Source organism: Sturnus vulgaris, chromosome 8, assembly GCF_052056855.1.
Source record: "Sturnus vulgaris isolate bStuVul1 chromosome 8, bStuVul1.hap1, whole genome shotgun sequence".
NCBI classification, from domain to species: domain Eukaryota; kingdom Metazoa; phylum Chordata; class Aves; order Passeriformes; family Sturnidae; genus Sturnus; species Sturnus vulgaris.
The window spans coordinates 21,599,586-21,623,286 of NC_142250.1; the positions used below are offsets into that span (position 1 = coordinate 21,599,586).

Consider the following 23,701-nt stretch of genomic DNA (forward strand, 5'->3'; position numbering starts at 1 on the left):
ATATATGGCAATTATGAAGAGATTATTTTAGGCCATAGTAGTAACTTGGGCATGTTCAGAGGGTGAGAAAGAGATTTATTTTCCCCATCAGATTCTTTTATTTATAATTTATATAATACTATTAGCTTGTCTAGTAGAATACAATTTTGAATCTGCCTTAAAAAAACCCCTCTGTTTCCTATATAACTCATGCTCTTAAATGTATTCTGTGAAACTTCAGTGATTTTCTTTCTTCTAGGTATAAAATGATGTTGTCTACATTATTTGTTGTAGTGATATCATTACTAAATTGAACAAAGGTGTCACTAGCGAAGCTCCATGTGTCAGGTTGAAAATAACATTAAGTAAAATAAAATGAAATTAAACTTGAGGATTAAGTCAATTTTCAGCTAAACAATGATTCTGTATTTCTGTACAGATGGCTACTACACAATCTCTTAGAAAGGAATACCCCTTAAGAAGGCAAGATTCTACTCTAAATAAAAAATCAGCTAAGAAGAAAGATGGGACACTACAGAAGATTGGTGATTTTTTCCAAAGTTCTCCTACTATTATTCACTCTAAAGGTTTGTACAGCATAAATAAGGCTTATTCCCTATTCTCTGGCCATTGTAGAATGGCAGAGAAGAAAAGATATTGGTTGTGGAACACATTATTCTCAAACTTAAGTTTACTGTGAAATATAAACGAGGTGAAATGAAAGATGCAGTGTGAAATATGTGCAATATGTGAAGTATTTTATAATAAAAAATTATTATAAAAGCAATGATAACTTTTAAGTCCAAAATGTTGGAGTTACTCTGTGCTTATTTATACATAAAGGCAATTTTAGAAACTTGCCATGCTGGTCCGAAAAAATCAAGGATTGAATCCAAACTCCAAATCTTACCTTGTTCTGTAAGCAACCCCTTGTTGCTATGGAAACTTTGTTAATGTTTTTTGATGTACGTTAATTCTATGAAATCTGAAAGCCAGTGACTCATGAAAATATTTGGAAGACTTCATTAAACTGAATATAGAACAATTAATGGATTTTGTTAAGTTTAGGTATAGCCTTGGTAAGATGAATTGCTTGGGCTTTCCATTGAATGATACGTTTTTACTCTTTCCTACAGTAAGAGTGATCTGTGAGTTACTGTGCTTTTAGAAAAATTAAAATTAGTAGAGGGCACAAGGAATCACCAGTATTTAATTCTAAAAGACACTATTATATGTTTGAAACAAAGTTGGTAATTTTTTTAATGTGGATAGTTAAATTCCTGTACCAACTTGAAAGCTTGTCCTGCTACAGAGTACATTTTAAATTATCTGATGTAATACAGACTAGATAATAACTGTGTGAAATTTAAAAAAAAATTTGTTTGTCATATTGGTTCCAGGAGCACAGTATTTATTATTATCAATGGAAGCTGAAGTCAGACTACTTAAAATTTCATCCTTAGTTTGAGCAAATGAGTTCTGTTTTGTAACCTTTATTACCATGTCCTGTATGGTTTCACTATTTGTATAACAGTATTACTTGTTTCTTACTTTTCTTATTCTTTTCTAGCGTCCATTCTCTTCTCTTTATAGAGCTAGTACTAGTTTGATAAAGCTATAAAAAGGCATAGAAAAAATTGACTGTACACTGTGCTTCTGTCAGCACGGTGTTAAGCCTTTTGTTCAACTTAGTAGTCTTTAAGCGAGATCTCAATGAGATCTGAATCCTAATTGATTTTTAATGTGTTATTTAAATGTGTCCTTTAAGCTTTTGCACCTGAAGCTACAGAAAACTGGTAGTCAAATACCACTTCTGAATGTTTCTATTTAAACTTTGGTCTACACTGGTTTGATTTTTAAACTGTTTTAATAAAGCCTACTTTATTCATGAATTTTGAGGCTCACAAAACCATGACATGTATTTATGATGGAATTTGTCTTCTAGCAAAGAAGCTTATTGAGACAATAAGCTCTCCCAAGTCTGCAGAACTAGAAAATGTCAAAGAAAATGAGCTCAGGCCAAAACGAGCGAAGAGAAAGCTGTATTCAACTGACATTTCTTGCCCTCTGGATATCCCTAGTTCTTCAGTAAGTGATTAAGATTCCTGTTTTGCCCATTGTAGTGTTTTTCTATAATCTTAAATTAAAATTAACTCTTAGGGGAAAAAGACAAATCTGAAAGCCTAATTGAGTTGCAGAAGAGGTTTGAAAATACCAACTTACATATTTATTCTACCTAACCATTCCTTTTGGTCTTATCTTTCTGCTGTTACATTTTTTTCTGTTTTCTCACCTTTTTCTGCTGACTGACTGTATAGGTGATACAGCAATCATGGAGATACCTTCACATCTGCATTCACAAATACCTTAGCTGTGGTGTGTGCAGGATTACTTGTTCTCTGCTATAGCAGTGAAGTCTGAATTTGTTTTTCCAGTAGTTGCAGTTCATTTAAGTGTAGCATAAAGAGAGAATAGTAATAGAGACCAGGAAGGCATCCATAGATTTGGAATTACATGATTGAAGCACAATAAAGGTCTGTACATACAATTAACTTTACAGGTGAGCACCAAAGGTATTTTTCAATTCCATTTATGCCTAGGTGATATTTGGGCATAATAGCATGAGGATACATCCATGCTTTTCAAAGCACAGTCTAAGTAGCCTTCTGGATGTGTTTCAATTTTGTGGCTCTGTCTAAGCCAGCCTAAGAGTCTTGCAGGACAGGGTTTCCTGTATTGTTTCAGAAATCCAACTTTATGGTTTAGACAGCTGTAATGCTGAGCATTCTTCTGCTTTGTTGGAAGTACATCTTTGTTTGTTCATCCTTCCTTCCCTATGCTATGGTAAGCATTTGCCCATACTAAATTAGCCTATTGAATATCCTATAAATTGTATGAATGGATGCAGCAGAACCCAAAATACTGTCCGTAGGAGGAAGAAGAAAATGGCAGAAGTTCTGAGCAAAATGAGCTAAGAAGCTTGGAACTGAAAGAAAAGGTGAAAGACTGAATCCTGGGCAAGTCAGAGAAAGCTAGAGAAATTTAAGCTTAAAGCGTTTTCTGAACACTTCCTGTATCAGAAAATGAGTATTAGAGACTAGAAGTGAGAGCTGCATTCAGATAATATTTTTCTTGGGTATTTGTTACAGCAAAAAATGGGATATTGTATGTTTATGGAATTTGTTGCTTATTATGATGCACTGAGATTGTCTGTCTCTCTTGGAGACCCCTGACAAAAAAGAGTAATAAAATCATAGAATTGTTAAGGTTGGAAAAATTTGTAAGACCGTTGAGCCCAACTGTTAACCCAGCACCAGTGAGTTAACTCCACAAAATCATATCCCCAAGGGCCACATCCACACATTTTTGAACACTTCCAGAGATGGTATTTTCACCACTTCCCTGGCCAGCCTGTTCCACTAATTGACCACCCTCTCAGTGAATGGGTAAATTTCACCAGAGTGACTCAGGTAAAACTCTGGAAACAGATTCTGGGAAAAACTATTCTGTTGGGCACGGAGGTCTAGAAGGTGAATGTCATTTGTCTCTGAAGAAATGCTGAATAACCATCTTTTAATCCATCTTTTTCAGATCCTTGTAGAACAAAAAGAGAAAGAAAGTGATCATCTAATCATCAAGCGACGGCTGCGATCAAGAATAGCAAAATAACCTTGCAAAAGCGTGTTTATATTTCTCAGCTTTTTCCACTGTATTATTCCAGCTGGTTGTATGTAGGAAGCAACAGATATTTAGCCATGCTTCAAAATCTGTATATAGTTGTATAGAATTGTTCTGACCCCATTAAAATTGAGAAGTTCAAAAAACCTTGTGTGTGAAACTTTTTTGTTTACCAGGAACAGTGCCTTTGGAAGTGTTCATAACTTACTCATTGTGCAATAAGAGCTATGCTCGTGTGGAATGGTTTAAATTCCTTTTTTTTTCAGGCAGCCTATCTACCTTGACTTCGAGTGGAAAGAAATGAATACACATTGATACTTGTATATCCTTAAATTTTTCTAAGATATTCAAGAAATTGCTTGCCTCAACCTCAGCTCCTTTTTGGTGAATGCTTTTTGTTGTTGTTGTTTCATCATCCTTATGGCACTCCAGTTACAAAGTAAAGACTGCTGGAAGGAAAACATGAGAACATTACCTCATAGAGGTCAAGCCTTTAAATCAAGGAGGAACAGTGACACCATTTGATCAGACAGCTGATGAAGAGGGGCTGACTTTCTTGAGTTAAAATGAAAAAGAGCAGAATCTTTTTGGAATGATTATTCAGTAACAGGACAGCTTTCCCTCGATCGTGCAAATACGTGAAGGTGGTTGAAAGCTGATGGATGCTGTGAGAGAGCAAAGCTCCAAGCGCTTTCTTTTCCCGGCCGCGGCAGCAGGCTCGGTGCCGGGCGGCGCCGAGGAGCGCGGCCCCCGGGAGGTGGCGCCGGGACACCGCGGCACGGGGAGCCGGCCGAGGCACTGCGGGCTTTGCTGCGTTTGGCGATAACCCCGGCGATCCCATCGAGCCGGGCTTCGCAAAGGAAGCTCCAGAGCGGCGCCTCGCAGGACTATATCCTCTTGCCCCAGTGCTCGCCCTCCAGATCTTTTTCCCCGCGCCTGCCTGCCCACGCACGCAGCGATCGGCACAGACCTGGCACCACGGGGGTTTGGTCAATATCCCTTAAATTACTTCTGCTCTGCCACGTGTTGTGCCTCAAAGCAACACCAGAAATGATTGCACGGGCTCTGTGCAAAACAACAAATACTAATCCTCCCCTCAGCGACCTTTAACATGTTGGCTGTAGTCAGATGAGCCAGTTGAAAGGCTCTTGGCTGGCAACACGTCCCTGTGCAATTTCCTACAGATTCGATTTCTTAAAGAATAGAAGCATGGAAGTAAGCTGAGTGACTTACTTGAGAACGTTTGACAGGAGCCTTAAAGGCAGCTGGCAGTAGAATAGGGTTTTATTTCCTGAAGAAAAGAGAATCACAGTTGCTGTACAAATTAGTTTTTCCTTGCCTGTAGGCTTTTGGTATCAAGGTTTGTGTTCTAAGGAAAAAGGATTGGTGAAAAAAAAAGAGAAGTTATGTATTTATATTTAAGTATCTCATTAAATTTAACTGCTTGGTGTTAATCAGACACTTCTGCATGCGAGTGCCAATGTGGAAGTTAGTACTGATCTCAAGAGGGATCATAGAATCATGTTCCCCGGAGACACAGGCAGCTACTACACAGGTACTAAACCAAGGAATTTATAGAAGTAGATGCATTTGAAATTAGCCATACCGGGGTTTTTAAAACCTGTTTCATATATAACAGTTACAATATAACACTTTGAACTGTGAGAAACAGGTTTCAAAAGTTTGAATACTCTCAGAGAATGCATCAGTGTTTTATTCCACTGTGAAAAAGTGTGTGCTACATCTATCCTATATTACTTATTTTGATTTGGGTTTTACAATAGCACTGAAACGGGGGAAAAATAATACTAACATGGGAGGCAAAAGTACCTAGAAGAAAAGAATCTAATCAGATAGAAGTTATCTCCTTCCAGTGTTAATGAGACCTGGACAAATGCTTCCAGTAGACAGCAGTGTGACTCAGGACCAGATTGCAAAATCAAACACTGTAACTTGAAATGATCACAAGGCTATTGAAACTGACTCTGATTAACTGCACTCTGTGAATTACTGAAGCTGATTTTCCCATTCCAGAAATCTGAAAATTATTGACTATGTGACATTGGAGGCAGGGGCATAGTAGTGAACAATCTAGAACATGCTAGTTGGGTTTCACTTATATCTAATATTTGTATGTGACTATATCACAGAAGAGTATTTTCATCGTGAGAGCAGCCTAATTACTCATTTCCACTGTATAACACCTCCCCTCCCTCAACAGTATATTTACTTTTGTTCTGCTGCTACTGAATTGACCTTTTAAAAAGATCAGTGTTTGGTGATTATCAGACTTATTTGTGTGTATTTTCATAATGCACAATCAGAAGGGAAGATAAGTTCTTTCACTTAAAAGAGTAATTGAACATTTAACAGCAGTTTTATCAGTTTAACACCCTCTGACATTTAACTGCTGTGGCAGTAGGGTATCATACAAAGTTAGTGGCAATTTTTTGAGACATCGAGTCAGTGAGTTCCACCAAGGCTGACTCTGTGAGGTGATGAGGGCAAGAGACATTATTACTACACAAATTCATTTCAGCACTGCTCTTTTGTTCCTAGCAAACAATAGTACTGGCTCCTCTCTCTGTCCAGCCCTCTGGGCTGCTGCAGTGTTCTCAGCCAGAGCCAGGCTGTGAGCACTGCAAAGCAGTTGGCTAAGGAACAAATAAACTGGCTGGCTTGTCGTTTCTACAAAGTCTCTGAGCTCTCTCTTGCCTATGATAAGTGGAATAAAATTACCTGCATTTACTCCCAGATACATCAACTTTTAAACATTTAACATTATGTTACTTTTCAGGTTTTGATGAATTATATAGACCACGATTTCACTGGAGCTGAGATTTTGCATCTAAATACGAGACGTGTTTGAAGGTCTCAAGCTTTGCTCAACACATATGGGGTCACAGCTCCCTTCTTCAAAAGCAATATTGCAATCACAGCCCAAGACTTTCCTTATTAGGAAAAACTTTTTATGATTGTCTGTGGGAGAGGAGGTTTCAGTGATTGTTGAGATGCTGTTGCACAGGTTGCCATTCTTCCTCCCCCAAGAAGCTCTGGCTTTATCACCATGATGATTTGGACATGTTTTATCTCTATCTTTGTGTCTAGGATTTAAGATCTTCATGAGGAAAAGAGATTCTGAGAAGAGATAAAAAGGTCCATGCCTTTACTCTCTAAAGAAGGAGCATGCTGCTTCTGTAATAGGGAAGCTTTTGAAAAGTGGCTTTGAAGGAATCTTATGCTTTGAGCATTTCTGGGTTTTGAAATAGAGGCAGTGACTGAATTCCTGAGGAAAGTGGTTTTACAAGACACCTCTGTGCTCACAGGTATTTGAAAAAGTCACTTATTCTCTTTTGGCAGGGAGGAATGTCACTAGTCCTGATCTGATTGCATTAAATGTGATGCTCATTTGGGTACTTGAATAAGATGTGCTCCTCTTTGGAAAAGAACACAGCTGTGCCTGTTGAATGTCCCAGGAAATGCTTCACTTTCCTTAATTGTGATGGCAGGTCAGGAGAAAGACTCTATCTTTTAGTCACTCTTTTTTAAGTTCTCCTGTTCTGAAGTGCAAATCACCCAGCATTCAGATTCCAGAGTGCTGGGCTTTCTGTAGCCACCACGAAACAGTCTGGGGCTGCTTGCTTTTGAAATTAAGGAAGTGAAGGCTTTGTGGAAACTGAGCAAGATGTTCTGGATGTCTTTCTTTTTAAGTGGTTTATCCAGCAAAAACATATTCTCCAATTAATAAAATTGAATGATCCGTGTTTTCCAAGCAATTTCAATTGTTAAAAAAAAATAAATCTGGAGATAATGCTTTGAGCTAAATTTATTTAATCTTTTAAGCCTGTATGTCTATATGTGAAATGCCACAGGGTATTTATTTCCACTAGCATCTATTGATAATGTCAAGATGATCAGATAGATATTCTTATCACTAATATTGACTGTTAATCTTCTTGCTTATGAAAAAACACCCAGAGAAATGCTGACTCCTGCAGACACTGCTTAGGCAAAGCTGGAACATTGATTTCCAAGGAGGAAAACACTTGAACAATCTCACACAAAGTAAGTTTTCTCTTCCTTGTAGATTAAATTTCATAAACATAGTCAGACTCTAGTGATATAAATAAGTAATAAAAAATTAAATATCAAGTACAGTCAGTCACTTTGATTCTCATGACAGCTTTTGAAGGAAAAATCCTGGAACTGAATTTCCCTTAAGGAGTAACTCTTGTTTACTAATGCAATAAACATAACTGATGAAAGAAATATCTGTTTTACAGATATTGCCAAAATACAAAGTTCTTTGTAACTTAAACATTTCAGTCTTGTGGGAGGTAGAAATCTGTGTTCCAGTAAAAGATATGCAAGCCATACTTCATGCAAGCCATATTTCTTATCATTTGTGATTTACAGGAATTAAATGTCCTGCTTGATTCAAAAAATTTATAATATTTAATCCCCAAAGATGTTGAAGTTTCATTTTTAGTCACAAAGAAGGTTTCAAAAAGCTGAGTAGAATGACCTTTCTCACCTCCTCATTGCTTAGCATTATAGCTACTGGGAAAAGTGTGAATTAAAGCAGCTACAGCGTGGTCAGCACCTGAAGCTTTGCCAGGTGAACCTTTGGTTTGTGAGATCACAGGGCTGGGTTTGGAGCATGGGAGGGGCCAGTGCCCATTCAGCCGGGCTGTGGCTGCCCTGCTGAGCTTGTGCCCCATAGCAGTTCCTGCTCAGAGAGGCAGCAGTGCCCTGGCCCCCTGAGCCTGCTGATGTGAATAATGGCATGGCTGAGCTGAGCTGAGCTGAGCTGAGCTGAGCTGAGCTGAGCCTCTGTCTGGCAGAGCTGTCCTGCGGCTGCAGGTGCAGGTGTCTCCCCAGCACACGTCTCAGCCTGGGCTGATGTTTCCTGACTGGCGCCAGAGGCTGACCATGCTGAGGTTCTTCTGCTCTTGTAGATGCCTGTAAAGTGCTGAAGTTGTGCCATTTTGAGAGCAAACAAGTCTCAGTGGACATCTTCCCTGCCCTTCCCTCTTTTCCTCTCTTGCTTGTTTTCTAATATGTCACAGCATTTGAAATAGAGGCAGTGTTATTCCGCTGTTTATCTATTCTCTTATAAAGATTTATGTTCTTTATCAGTATTCTGGCTTTACAGTTCAATAAAGTATCATCTACAGTAAAAGAGCACTTGAGGGTCCATTTTACTACAGTTGGAATAGGCTGAATATTCTCAGTTCCCTTTTGATCTAACATTATTTCTATTCACTCCTTTTCTCCCAACCTACGTGCAGAATCAAAATATCAATCTCGGTTTTGTTTTTAACTTTACTGCGAGAGATCTTATTGTTAAAGCATGATAACACCTCTCCCTTTATTTTTAACATTTATTGCTTGAGATTTTGAAGATTCTGTTAGTTAACAAAATTATCTTATTGTTTAATTTAAAAACTGGGTTCCAGATCCAATCAGCCCTTAAAAAGTCTTTAAGGTCAATACACAAATGACTGATTAATTTATTACCACAGCACTGAATTGAATTAAAAGAGTGGGCAGAGAACTTCAAAACTACCTTTTACTTTTTCTTTCTTTTGACATATTTTTCTCTTGGTTGCTGTCAGGTTTTTTTTGCATTAACTAAAGGCACTGGAAATACTAAAAAGAACAGATAAGGCTGGAAAGGACCAGAGTAGGCCATTCATTGTGTCCAACCTCCCTGCTCAAGCAGGGTCATTCCAGAGTACATAGAACAGGATTCTTTTCAGATGGTTCTTGAACATCTCCAGTGAGGGGGACTGCACACCCTTTCTGGGCAATCTGTTCTAGGGCATGGTCACCTGCACAGTAAAAAAGTTCTTTTTCCTACTCAGGTGAAACAGCCTGTGCATCAGTTTCTGCCTGTTGCCTCTTGTTCTGTGTACTTGGATACCCTAAGTACTTGGATATCAGCCAAGGACCTTGGGTTGGCAGAGAATACTGATATGAGAATATAGCAATTGTAAAACCTTAGATAATGGAATCATTCTTTCATACCTCAAATTTGCTTTCTACTGCTGCCATTCATGTATACATACACTAAGGACTAAAGCAGAGACTACAGCTTTGTGTTGGGAACATACACCACTTTTTGTTAGGAAATCCTATCCCAGCCTCGAAATTGAATTCGTTTGTAAATCAAATTGGAACAATTTGCCTGTGTGGTAAATAAAACGTCTGGTTTAGCTTCTAAATTGTTCCAGCTGTCCTGACTGACTTTTCAGAGTGTGCCAAAATCTGTCCTTCAGTGCAATTTCATGTGATTGGGTTGGCTTCTGTGAATATTTACCTGCAGCAGAATTTATCCCTGTAGTTTCATGAGGGACTGTAGTAAGAAGAAAATACTTTAGGAGACACAGCCTGTGAGTTCTGAATGAAAAGTAAAAATGTGTGGCTTGGAGTACACCAAAATAACAAAAAGTTACCGTTTCATGGATGCTGATCAAAAAAAGACTCCTGAAGTACTGAATTACTTGCTGCTGTTATCAGAGATTCATTGACAGAAAAGTGCTGACAAAGTGATTTTATTTTAACAGGGAGCTGGAGCAGCTCTATGAAGAGCAGAGCCTCAAACCAGCAAAAGGATAAAGCTTAGACTACCTCAGATATTTTAAATAATTTTTCATTGATGGGTGCCTAGTCTGCAGTGCTTCTTGTAGAACTCCAAACAATGAAGGGATGAAAACCAAACAAATTAAGCAAAACTGCCACATTTCTAGCCTTCTGTCCTTAGTGAACACCACAAACCTTTGACAAAAAGCAGTTCTGCAAGTTTGTCTCCACAATTTAGCATCAACCTTCTCTTGCATACAGTTATGATGTCAGTGCCTTTAGGACAAGAGAAACCTCATAGAGCCCCATCAGTAGCCAGTGAGAACAAAAATCAGCATGGCAGAAATCTGAATTCCCACTTCTCCCCAGTTTGATCTCTATTCTGTCAATAACATTTCCTGAAAACTGAATTTATCCATGAAGCTAAGAAAGATAAGAATGTGAAGCTATAAATCTGAGATGGTGTTTATCTAAGTTGCCCACCAGCAAAAAGGCTTCCTAGAGCCAGTGATGTAATTCTCCTGTAGTAGAGATTAGCAGTGTCTGCAGGCTGTCAGGTGTTGTGTCTGGTAGAGGGGTACAACAAAACCATGAAAGAATATCATATCTCTGGAAATGATAAAGCTAATTCTTAATTTCAACAGGAGCTGCAGGCAACTTTTGTGGGAAGCAATCCTCAGAAAATTCCCTACATTGCATATCTCTGTGAGATTTATTTTTCCCTTTTAAAAGACACGAACTTCAGAAAACATCCAAGCATAAACATTTCACATTTGTTTTGATCTTGCTGACTTCAAATGCCTTTCATGTAAATTTTTTTATTTTGACGTTTCAGAAAGCTTTACAACAGAAAATTAAGGGGAAAATAGGGTGGGTTACCTCCATGAAAAGTTAGGGAACAGATTACTGAGTGGAGTCAAAAGGTGTTGAACAAAGGAAAAAAAGGAAAAGCTATAGGAATAAGACACAGGAATAGGGTTGGATCAGATAGGTTTTTCAAGGATAACGTATCCCTGCTGTATCCAAATCAGTAGCCTGATTTGGTATCAAAGCCCTTCAGAACTGGAGTCCAGACCCTTCTGGAAATCGAGTCCAAGAACTCTTCACCCTCAGGTTTCCCTGCCCGCTGGATCTCTTCTCTGCAATATCAGTTAATTATTCCTTTTTCTGTTCTCACAGGATATAATTACTTCAATGCATTTAAAAATCATTTTTTGCATACTATGATGTTCAGGCTTTCTTGAAAGATCATGTTTTCTAGATGTCTGCTCATTCCCTATGCTCTCCTTTTGTTATCCCCAGTGTGTGGGGGGGTTCTCCTGGTCACTATCCTGCCCCAGCTCCACCTGCATCCTCAGCTGCTGACTGGCTCTGGCTGGAGGCTGGTTTGGAGGTGGCTGCCAGCAGTTTCATTCCATGTAATCCTGTACTTGACACTGGGCTAGAAAGGGGGAGTGAGCAGGGTCAGGGTCTTTGGCTCTGAGACAGTGTCTTGCCCCATGGTTCAACAGGGGCACTGGCCAAACCTGGAGGACATGAGAAGAATTGGCCACTTCACAGGGGACTGGGATAGGCTTAGATGTCATTTTGGCTCTATGTAGCTTCTTGCTTTAGCAGAGCTTTTATAATCTCAGGGGAAGTTTAAATCTGTTTTCTCTAGAGACAAATATTTGCTATATGTAATGAGATTTATGTGCTTGTAAGGAAAAAGCTAACAGAGTAATTTTCATCTGCTTTTAACTATGAGACTTCAGGCTCTCCAGGGATAAATAATAGTAAATAAAATACATAAATGATCATAAAAATTCTCTCTATCAAGAGATAGATTTTTGCTTTGTGTAAACTGAAGCATAATTTTGCTCTGTAGAGAGAATAAAAAAGAATTGTTGCAACATGTGCTCCACCTGTAGTTTTCCAGTGCTGGCACATAAAACTTAAGGTAAATTTTTTAATCAGAAGAGAAGATCAATTGTCAGGAAATGCTGTCATCAGACTCCTCTAGGACAGAACAAGGTTATTCTATTAATTATAGTTCCAGTCATTTGTCTTACTAATGTCTGTCTTTATCCACAATATTCCACCTCAATGAACAGCTGAAGACAAGTGATGGAGCAGCATTACAAGTTCTTATTTCTGCTTTCAAACACAGAACACAGAATGAACTAACTATGGATGTCTCAGCAGCTGCAGTGTGCTACTCCAGAGCAAATCCTGGTTTGTTCCTGAGATTTAAGAGGTTGCATTTTCGTCTCATGGGCTGCTGTGGTCACTGCTGCAGGAGGGGGGGTTCTGCTGATTTAGGGAATAAACTCAGGTGGTGCAGGGCCCACCAGTGATTTGAGAACACAGGGACACTGTGGGCATTGTGACACACATGCAAAAGAGGGAGACAGACACACACCTCACACCATGTTGGATGAACAGGAAAAGACAGCTTCATTTACATGGCATGTCTATTTAAAGACATCTAACAATGAGCACGGCTTGGACAGTGATGATGAGACCTCCTGACTCCACTGGCCTCATCACTTGTCCTCCAATGCTCGCTTCCTCCAAAGAGGAATGCAAAACAACCCTCTCTTTATCAGAAGAGAGTGTGAAAACTGTTGGACAAATGCGTAAACATCAGAACATCAGAAGGCAAGGAAATCCAAGGGCAACAGGACACAACAAGTGGGTGCAGGGATGGATGGATAGATGGATGGATGGATGGATGGATGGATGGATGGATGGATGGATGGATGATGGATGGATGGATGGATGGATGGATGGATGGATGGATGGATAACAGGTATGTCTTCTAGTGTCTGGTGTGTGTGCTCTGCTTTTTGAACCAAGGCTGGGGTTTCACAGAGACCACTATAGTCAGAGGCACATGCAGCCAAACTCATGCAGTCTGTTGGGGGAGCAAATGATGTGAAATGCAAAGAGGATGAAAAATCCAGAGGTGAGGAGGAATGTGGGGATCTGCCTGTACCAGTCATGTTTTCAGTGAAAGCTAACATGATGCTCTAGTTACCAGACTTTTCTTAGCATGGTGTATCAAATACAGTGGGAAGAATATTGCCCTGAAAAGCTATTATAAGGCTGTCCCATTATGCTTTCCTTTTCACCTTTTGCTTAGCTTAATTTAAATTTCTGAGTTTATGTTTCTATCTATACCTCTCTATCTAGATATCTGAATTGACTCATACTAGAATTTCAGTACCAGTTTCACATAAAAAAGGCAATAAAACTTTTCAGTCTTAATTTCGTGGTAGTAGATGGCTAGTTGTGCCATTGGTGCCTCGGGTGTTATGGGAAGAGTTGGAACTATGGAAAAGAATTCTACCAGGATGCTCAAGTAGTTCTCAGTGCAGAAATGGTTAATAAATTAATATTTCTGAAGAGCTAATATGCTTCTGGCATACTTGGAACTCTTTTGGAGGTGGTGGAGGTACACAACAGCATGTACACTTAAAATCCTCAGGTAAACACTGATATACTGATAGGTTTATAGAAACACTATAAACATAGGAATGTAACTATGAAACAATGAGAACTGTAGATTTATGGTAAAGGATACCTCTAAATAGCTTCAGGCAGTTTATTGTGTAAGTACAGCATTTGTACTGCCCTTTATAACTCTATTTTGGGGAGAAGTCTCACTGAATTTCTGGACCTGTGGTTTTGCTCAGTTCCTGCAGCATGCTGAAATCTCAGAATTCATACAGCTTAAGCTTCTGTCCCTCTTAGCCTCCCTATGGAGATAATCTCAACAGTTCTGTGAAAACACAGCAAGAATTCAGCAGCTGAGTCCCCGAGTATTTATCAGTGCTGAAGGCACGTTCTTGTCTCTAGGCTAAGTGAGAACTGCTAATCTCCTAATGTTTAGCAAACTCTTCTGAGGCTCCCAGACAAATTAGTTTCTGTGTAGCCCATCATTGGTCCCTTCAGGGATTTACACTGGCTATAAATCAAGAGCTTTCTCTTGTGCTTCCTTCACCACAGCAATGCCAAAAGAGAGAAATTGCACTAAATTCTGCAATGAAAAGCCTTCCCTTCAAATGCAGTTTCTGATTTAGATGAAGTATCTACAAAGCAAGGAAACTCTTGCTGACACTGCCTGATAACTGGGCTGAAACAGTGTTTGGGAAGGGGATAAATACCCCTTTTTTTGTCCTGGTTACAGCTTTGCTTCTCCTTGCTTGCTCCAGTGGCTAGCTGGGGGTGTGGGAAGGACACTGGAAGTGCCAAGGACCGTCCCCTCTCCCCAGACACTGATGGTTGCTGCTTTACTCAGGCTGAGAGCTTGAAAAGCAAATATCTCAGTGCCCGTGGAACAGTGCTCATGCAGGTCACAACTGCCTCTAATGTGGACTTTGGTCACTTCTTTTAATTCTTCACACAAAACTGCTCCACAAAGGCTCATATGGCTCTACCTCCATCTCAGGCCATTTGACCTCCCTTTTGGCAGCTTGTTTTAAGTGATACTCAAAATTTTAATGCAAAGCCCTACACTGGTAAAGGATTGGTAGCTTACTTTATCTCTGTCTTATTTTGTATTCCCTTATAATCTGATGTGTGCTGAGGTGTGCACCTTGGTAAATATTTTTCTCTTTGAAAACTTATAAAAAAACATAGGACAAAATTTGTCATTGGGTCAAAAAATAGATAAGGGGTGCAGGGTAGTTTAGCATCATTTGTTATCTTTGACAACAATCAAAACTCCTAGAAAAAAACCCCACATCAGGTCATCTTTGAAAAATCTAGGAGCATCCCAAATCTCACCTAAACTTCCTCCTTCTCAGAGTTCAGTTTCCTGATTTCCATTAATAAGTGCAACAAAGAATACTTGGAAAATGTATATATCTCCAAAGGAGTTAATCTGAGGCAGTTTCTGGGAAAGATTTATTGGAATTTTCTCTAAAATCAGATTTTACAGAATTCCTTTTTACTTTTCAGGATGTTTCAGTATAAAAGAAACCCAACAAACAAAACAAAATGCATGTGCATTGGGGAAAGAAAAATACTTTTAAACTCCAAAATCGATTATGGTAACCAAATCTTTGCTCTGTCTGATTTGTTAGCATAATTTTACAGCTGTTCTCAGTTAAACCAATTAGTCACAAATCCTTTAAAAAATCCAATGTCACTGAGCACAGATCGAGTTCTCTCTCATTAAATTATAACTACTACACTATATGTTATAATTGGATCTTCAAGAGAATTCCCTTCTAAGTTATTAAGGATTGGGAAAATCAGCCTGACTTCAAAATCAGCTGTAAATGGTTAGAAAAGGGCTGTAACTATGTATTAAAATTTCCACATAGTTTGAAAAGTTTCTTTCCAAATGTAATATTTTATGTTTTGTTTTTGGGCGTTTTTTAACATCTAGAACTCCCATTTTATGATATTTCATTGTTTACAACTGAATTTGAGAATCCTGAAACTGAAGTTTGCCTTATGTCAACAATTCCATGTATAGATATTGGGGTTTTGGGGGAGTTTATTTTGGAAAACAATTAGATTTAAACATGCCACAGAAGGGAGGCCCCTATGGGAATGAGAAGGTAAATGTTGATGTGATATTTCTAGTGTGGAATTCTGCTGGCCTTAACCTCAGAACTATGGAGACTGTCTCATGGAGTGTTTGGACAAAGATGATTACAAAAGCTGGTTAAATATCTTGTTATTGTTATATGTATCTGTGTAAATGTGCAGGGAAAGGAAAAATACTTATTCCATCCACTCCAAGGTGCCCTATTGTAAACTGTATTTTTCTTGTCAGTGTTATCTCTACATCTGACAGGGTCTTGGTAGTTTGGAAATGGGGATCAGAGAATTAAGTGAAATTTCCCTCATGTTTAATTTAAACAGGCAAAGTACAATTCAAAATAAACGTAAATGCAAGGAACAGTAGACAGATCTTTTATGAAAATGAATGGCTGTTTGAAGACACAAGCCGTGCATGATTTTTTTTTCCATCGTGTGAAATTGGTTTTGCTGCTTCTTCTTCAAACAATCCCTTGAGTGCTTTTGGATTTGCAGAAGACATATTCTGTTGGTTTTGTTCTGTATTTTCCACACCGATTCCTTGAGGGCTTTAGCCTGTTGCAGTGTATCTTTCTCTGAAGGGCACAGGAAGTCTTGCCTGTCAGTGGGGAGATTCTCTAAATGGCTGCTGTCCTGTTTGCTGCTTACACCTTTGCAGGCAGGGAGGGGAGTCATGTCATCTTTCCATCATCTGGAGCAGGGCTGAGGGCACAGAAGTCAGTCACATTCTGGCTCTGGCCTGAGCACCAGGAATTGTCAACTCTTTTGTGGGAGCATCTGTAATGTAAACCAATTAGCATTACACTTCTTATCACTATAACCTATCAAAGATGGGGAAATATGACAATTTACAGAAGCATTTGGCACCTTATATCAGACATCATCTGATACACAATTGCTAAGCAGATTCTCCAAGCAGAAAAAACATCAACCCTGAGTTCAGTCAAAATCATCACTGGGTAAAAAGTCCTTTGTTAAAGTACTTGTAGACTTGCAGTATAATTTCAGCCTTAAGTGACACTTCAAAAGGTAGCAGCACTGAGCTGCTGAATATTTCAGGGAGGGAGTTTATAGATGCCTCTCATTTATGGATTTCACAACATCCTGATACACTCATGTGCTTTCTATGAGAGAGCATTCTGATAAAGAGGCTTTTTCTTATGGAATGTAGACACAGCTAGAGATGCTATTCAGTAATGTTTCTCAAAACAATTTCTAAGAATCCAGGGACTTCACTGTGTTACTTCACAGAAACTAAACCTAAACAACAAACCCAATCAACCAAAAATATACTGAGCACTGTAAGAGCAAAACCTGGGAGAAATGCATGGACTGGCAGATCTACAAAAGTCATAAAGCAGCAGTATTTCCAATGAAGCTGTAAAGACCAGTGCTGGAACAACCCTGGGTTTTATTTCAAAAATATGAAAAAGGTATAGGAAATCTTTTACAGTTTTTTTGTTGCTAAGTTATGCTGAGGGGTGAATCACAGAGCTAAGCTGAGCCCATTCAGCTGAGATGCGTGTTAAATGCAATCTAATGCAAAGTTCAGCATCTAGCAGAAATGCTAGATGTTCATGCTTACAGAAGGGAGGACTGCTTCTGGAATATGGTGTTTCTGAGTACCTTTGCAGCGTTGCAGATCTGACACCACTATGTGGTTTTTAGTGACAAGTTCAGGACGTGTTTAGGAGTGCAGAGATCAAGGCAATTCAAATGGGAAAACAGGCATCACTTTTTAGACATAGAAGTCTTGAGTGCTTCTAGCACATCTCCAGGAACAGGTAAATTCACTGCATGATGTGCTCAGGCCTTTCTAAAAAAAAAAAAAATTAAAATAAAATTAAAAAAAAGAACCAAAAGCAAAAACAAAATACCCAACCACAAAAATCTAGGACAGCAAAGGGACCAATCAATCTCCTTTTGAAACCTGCTGACCTTGGATCCCTTCAAACCTGAAGCAGGGAAATGGCAAAGGCTGCCAGTAGCTGTGTTCCTGTTACCTGCAATGCCACCACAGGGCAGCACAGGATGATGCTTCATGTGCTCCACAAGATGAGGTAAAATCCCACACAAGATGTTTTGTGACGTGAAAATGTTTAGAAACAATCCTACTCAGCAATACCTGAGAGGGAGTAATAAGGACTAGAGGAGTTTGCAGCTTAGTTTGAAAAGGAGCCTCTTCAACACCCAGAAAAGTGCAGCTTAAATTAGCTCCACAGGGACCAGACCTGGACATGGTGCCTACCTAAAGTACAGCATATTTAAAGATTTAAGCGTGACATTGGAGTCTTTCTGTTTATATGTCTGACTACAGAAAATCATATAAAGTTGAAAAATCCACAGATTTCAAGGAGGAAATATAAGAGCTAGGGTCTACTACTTCTTATTGTCGCTCAGCAGAATAATTTACTGAGGTAAATTGATGCCAAGTGTGAGAGCTCACAGGGATCTCTGCAGGGGTAATTGGCTGCCTGAGGAGTTGTTCAGGCTTTGGTGATCATGCCTGATCTGAGATGTATTAAGGACAGCTGAAAGTACAGAGATTTTTCTGGGGCTGGAGAGAAGGGATGTGTAGTGGGGCAGTATCTGGTAGTGGAGGTTGGAAAAGGAAAATTTTGAGGAGCAAGTACTGGTCTGAACTACTGAGCACAAGTTTGGAGCTCTGCCTGCTCAAGACGTGGAGCAAAACCCTGTAGCTTCAGTTCCCTGAAAGGTAAGAGCTGGATGTTTGTGTTCTCTCCATCTTTTATCAAATCTAAAGAGGTTAATACTTTTTCTCATGTGCAAAGTGTTTCTGCTGTTTGTCAAAGAGGTTATTGAAGAGCACTTCTGATGTAGGCTTTATCTTCTGTGGTGCAGAAAGAGATAAAAATACTGGAGAGTTTTCAGCTTCTCTGATCTTGATTTAGCCTGTGTTTTGTAATACTTTATTTCACTTTAAAAAGTGCTGTGATTGCATAAGAACTAAAGTAAATGTTTTAAAGAACAGTTATTTCTGCAGCAGTTGAAAAGATTGTGCTTTTTCTGGTGTGTTGGGCTGTGTTTAGTGCTGGGGAAGAGAATACTTGACTAAGAATTCCAATAAGTTTGGGCTTTCAGAAGTGCAATATGTTGTTTTTATCTGTGTTTTAGCTAGCAGATTTTTAAATAAATGTGTAGGTAAACGTTATGGTGCTGTTAAGTCACAGAACATTTGAATGTAACCAACTATTAAACAGAAGTGTTTGTTTTGCTTTTTCTCACTTAATTGTAAGTGGAAACCCTGAGTTTTGCTGAAACACCTTGCAGTGAGTTTGAGCAGACAGATCACTTCATGTCTTTACTTGTATAAAGACTGGCTCAGAAAAACAAATTATAGGAACACACCTGAAGCAGATGTTCTCCTAGAGAAGCAGGATAGAAACAACTGCATGACATTTAAATGATTTGGGGGATTTGAGGTTCCACAGCTGACTTTGAGTGTGGTTTTCTGTTAATAGTTCTGTCAAACCTGCTTGATTTTGTAATTCCTTTGACTCTCATTGCAAGCAGTCCAGGCTGGGAGTAACAACAGCCCTTCTTGGAATGTGACAGTCTGAAATACCAAGTTGTCAGCTAAAATATATCGAGTTTTCATGAGGAGTATGATTCCTCTCACAATTCTCCATTAATTATCATAAGAACTAAGTTGCAAAAGAAGAATCAGTGAAGAACTGGAATGAAAGCTTTTCGGTGGGTGGGGAAGGAAGGACAGCTCTACCTGTGTCAGCTGTGTTCAATAAGGCAGGAGTGCTGTCTGTAGGTCTGGTTTATGTCAGTATGGACCCTGCCAATATAGAATCAGGTGCTTCTAGTTGAATTCTGATCTTCCTTAGCTGTGTTTCATTTGGGACACCTGTGGGTGGTACTTTCATCAGGTGGCTAAAGCAAAACCTGTCTGAAATGTTAAGTGGTACAAAGAGGAGAAGTATAGCCATGAGCAGTGGCCTGTTCCCTGAAATCCCTGCCTCCCTGTGGAGGGACAGAACTGACTCTTACAGAAGGGTGGTTTTGCCTACAATTTGTTTCTATCTACATGTCAGTACAAAAGGCCTTGTTGTTTGCTTAGATCCATTTAAATTCTGTCATTCAATGCAGTAATGGTTTGGTAAAAGCTTAGATTTATTCACAATACTGGTTTCAGCAAGAACCAAACCTCTGAAAATGCAAACATATACAGGGATTTGCACAACTTTACCTACAGTCTCTGAAGGTGGTGGTAGCCAAAGAGGATGCCTACAAGTAATTCTGTTTGCATTGGGTGTAACTGTGCTGTCAGATCAGTTGGGGTTGTAGGGCAGTGCTGTGAAACTCAGATCAAATGAGGTGCTTTAGGGTCTCAGCTCACTGGTTTTGTGCTGCTGTGCTTTGCACAGTAGACCCAGTTGGTTTTGCTTAAGCATCTGTTGCAGCTCCTCACTGCAGAGATGTGGAGGTGAGCCTCCTGTAGCTCTTTGGTGGTTAAAGTGGAGATCAGTGGGACTTCAGATGTAATGACAGGTAATTACTATAAAGTGGGCTGATGGCACTGTGGGAACCAACAGGACTTTGAAGCTTATTGTACAGAGGCTTATTTCTGTGGGTGGGGGGACGTGGGCAGTAGAAATGTCAGCTGCTGCTTAAAGAGACCAGAGTTCAGAGAGGGAAATGTGGTTTTTCTACTCACATGCTGCTTAACTTGCTATCCTGGAACAGTGGTAAAAATCACTTGGCACTCCTAATTTTCAGTTAATACAGCTGTTTAGATGCCTCTTAAAGTAGTTTCTTTCCTCTGAAAAGTGTAAGATCTTAAACACTTCTAGAAAGAAAATACATCCAGTAAATCGTTGCTCTGTGTGAGTTTAAAACGCAAAGGTCAGAATGTTGGTTTTATGTGATTCATAAATATCCCACCTTGCTCGTGCACATTTTCATGTCTAACAGAAGAGACTGACACCATCTCTCCTCTGCTGTGACAATAACAGTCTTATTTAATGGCTACACTGTAATGTGAACTATGCCTGGCTGGTCCTGAGGGCTGCCTGCTTTATTCTCAAGGGCCGAAGAATTTTCTGTGTAAGCACAAAGCATTTTAGATGCAGCTGCAATTTGAGAGCTGGCGTTTGGTCCACATAGACGTATTTTGTGTCTCTGAAATGTTAACAGATTTTCCAAGTTGGAGCACTGAGTTTTCTGTGGAAATCCCCATGGAGGCTGGCATGGCAGAAATTTTGAAGGCTGGGGGACAAAGCAGAATAGCAAAGAAGGTTAGGAAAGGCATCAAGCATCTCTCTTCAGATAAAGCTGTGCTTGGGAGGGGTGATTGTGCTGTCAGTTGTGACATCTTCACCACCTGGCTCAGGTTTCCTTGTACACAGGATTTTGGCCACTTGGAAAAATTGTTCCTGTTGACCTTCACTCTCCAGTCCACTGTTAAAGCCACCAGTTTCTCCTCATGCAGAACTCACTGCAGTGGCTAGGGGTGACAGCATTACAAGAGGAAAATTCTTAACAAAACGTCTCAAGTAAAAAAACAAACCTTGTGAGAAAAGGCTACCCAAGCACTCAAAAAAAAGGCAAAAAGAAAAATCATTCAACGTTCAGCAAACTGGAACAGGACTCTTGGAAAATGGTTACAAGAAGTTTCAAAACTATAATATGTGTTTGGGTAGTAACAAACTAGGTAGCTTCTCAAAGAGTTAAAAAGGATCGGTGTTTGCAATGGCAAAATAAAACCTGTTCATAGTGATTGGGTGAAGATTTTAATAGGCTTTAATTTGAATGTTCTAAATAATTAAGGTTTAGACAACGGAATTGATTATCTGGGATTTAGCTTAAGTGCAGTGATCATTCAAATAGGTTGATATGGCCAGTATAGGTATGAGATGAGTTTTTATCCATTTTTAGTATTAGTGGAATTATCTGCTTACATTTTCCACATAATAAGAGAGATTTTTCTAAGAGTTTATGAAGCCAAACCTTTCTCTCACCTGGCTCCAAAAGCCTATACACTGATCAATTCATATTCTCTTCAGGGTCACAGGTTGTTGCTTAAGACCAGGTTGCAAGTAAAAGAGGCAAAACTAACGGGTGACAAAAACCTGATTTTTATTTTCGTTGCTTGTCCATGGTAAGTCAGCTGTCCTTACTGAACCTCATTGACTAACTCACCAAACTTCCTGCAGAATTATGTCCTCAGTATGTTACATGATCCAATTAGCTCAGTCACTCTCATTTCTTGAGAAAACGATAGTCTGACTAATTCCTTTGTTTTTCTTGAGATTTTTACAAGTAATTTAACATCTTGGAAAGATTCATGTCTCAGAAATGTCATTTTGTTCTTTGCTTCAATCTGATAGCTGCTATTTTCGTTTTGCATCAAGAGCAAAGTAGTGAATTTCAGTTAATGCAGCAATTTATCTTCCTGGATACAAATTTGCCTTTGAGGATTTTCTTTTTAAGCTGAAGGATTTTAACAGTAGTAAATATTAGTATTGAAGGAACCAAATTCAATCATATTATTTCTCTGCCTGGAGTACTCCATTATGTAAGTTACAAGAGGTGATTGATTTAACTCTTCCATTAACTCTGAAATATTTCATTGCAAGCTCCATTGGATTTTTAAGCTGAATAGTCCCCATCAATTTGACAAGCTCCTTAATGCTCTTAACAGGCTCTTGTGATATGGGAATTTTATTTCTTGTTTTGAGTTTTCTTTGTCTTCAGGGAAATCTAAAATGCTGACATGAATAAAACTCATTCACCAACCGGATTTAGGTATACAAGACATAAATCTTTCAAATTTTATTCACTGTGTTGAAATAATTGTGATGCCCGTTTTGGCCCAGACAATAATTTCAGATGCCCTAAAACTTTTTGTTATTCTTAATGCATGAAGTAATAGCTTAGGTTCTTAAAATCATATTTTCATGTATAAAATCTGACATTTGCCCTTTATAACAATACCCTACTCACAGACATGTAGTCACACTTATATTATGGCTTTAATTAATGGGACCTGAATAATTTCTGAAAACTCATTTCTTTTTCCTGTCCCTGTACATGGATGAAATGCTAAATAGAAGAAGCAGCAGATGTTGCCTAGGTAACTGCAGTGCTCATTGCTGCTGATTCCAAAGGATACTTCACCTTACTGTTGCTACTTATCATTTATACTAATTGACTCCTAGAGTTAATGTTTATGGTCTTGGCTTGGTTTTGAATATTTTTTAACACTGCTGTTAGCCTGAGCTCTCTGCCTGTGTCCTTTCTTCTTCACCTGGATACCCATATGCATCTAAATGTGTGGGACAGGAGTGTTAAAATGACTGATGGGCTAAATAAAGGTGTCTTCAAGTGTGCTGGTGGGGTAGAAGATGACACAGAACTTTGATTATCACAATGTATGTATTTAATGTACGTGTGGTTTTGCTGGGGATTGTTAGTGACAATTAAGCAGGTGCACTTTTAAAATATTCTTACTAAACACAAAATTAATCTCATTAAGTTTAGGAAATGGAATTATATTGATTGCATTTCCTCTTGGGATGGAGTTGCTCAGATAATATCAGTAACCCCTTTCTTGACTCTCTGTCTGCAAATTAGTGCTGTCTAAGAGCACTCATTTCTCATCACTAGCACCATTTGCAATAAAGCTGGAGAAAAAGCTATAAAGTTTATCAGCTGTGTGACATACAGGGAGCTAGAATGCCAAGCAGCTGGTGCTGGCCAAGTAGTAAAGATCTAAAATGGAGCCAGTCTGAAACTTTCCAAATGAGGAGAAGCAGAGAGGAATAGGGGATTGCTTTATTTCTCCTGCTTGTGTCTCACCATAATCTCCTGATTCTCTCGACATCAGAGATGACAGCAGATGTGCATTAGTTTGTGGAGGAATTTGTAGGTGTTCCACCAAAGAGATTCTTCC

At 39.0% G+C, this 23,701-nt stretch overlaps 1 protein-coding gene across 1 annotated transcript in view; it reads left to right on the plus strand.

Moving 5' to 3' along the window:
• KIF20B (kinesin family member 20B) overlaps positions 1–3,803 on the plus strand; it is a 34,909-nt gene extending 31,106 nt beyond the window's left edge. Inside the window, exons 31-33 of the mRNA XM_014875438.2 lie at positions 419–566; positions 1,925–2,067; positions 3,571–3,803. Coding sequence (XP_014730924.2) covers positions 419–566; positions 1,925–2,067; positions 3,571–3,648 — 369 coding nt within the window. The 3' untranslated portion in view covers positions 3,649–3,803. The remainder of the gene's footprint in view (positions 1–418; positions 567–1,924; positions 2,068–3,570) is intronic.
• Positions 3,804–23,701: the final 19,898 nt, after the last annotated feature.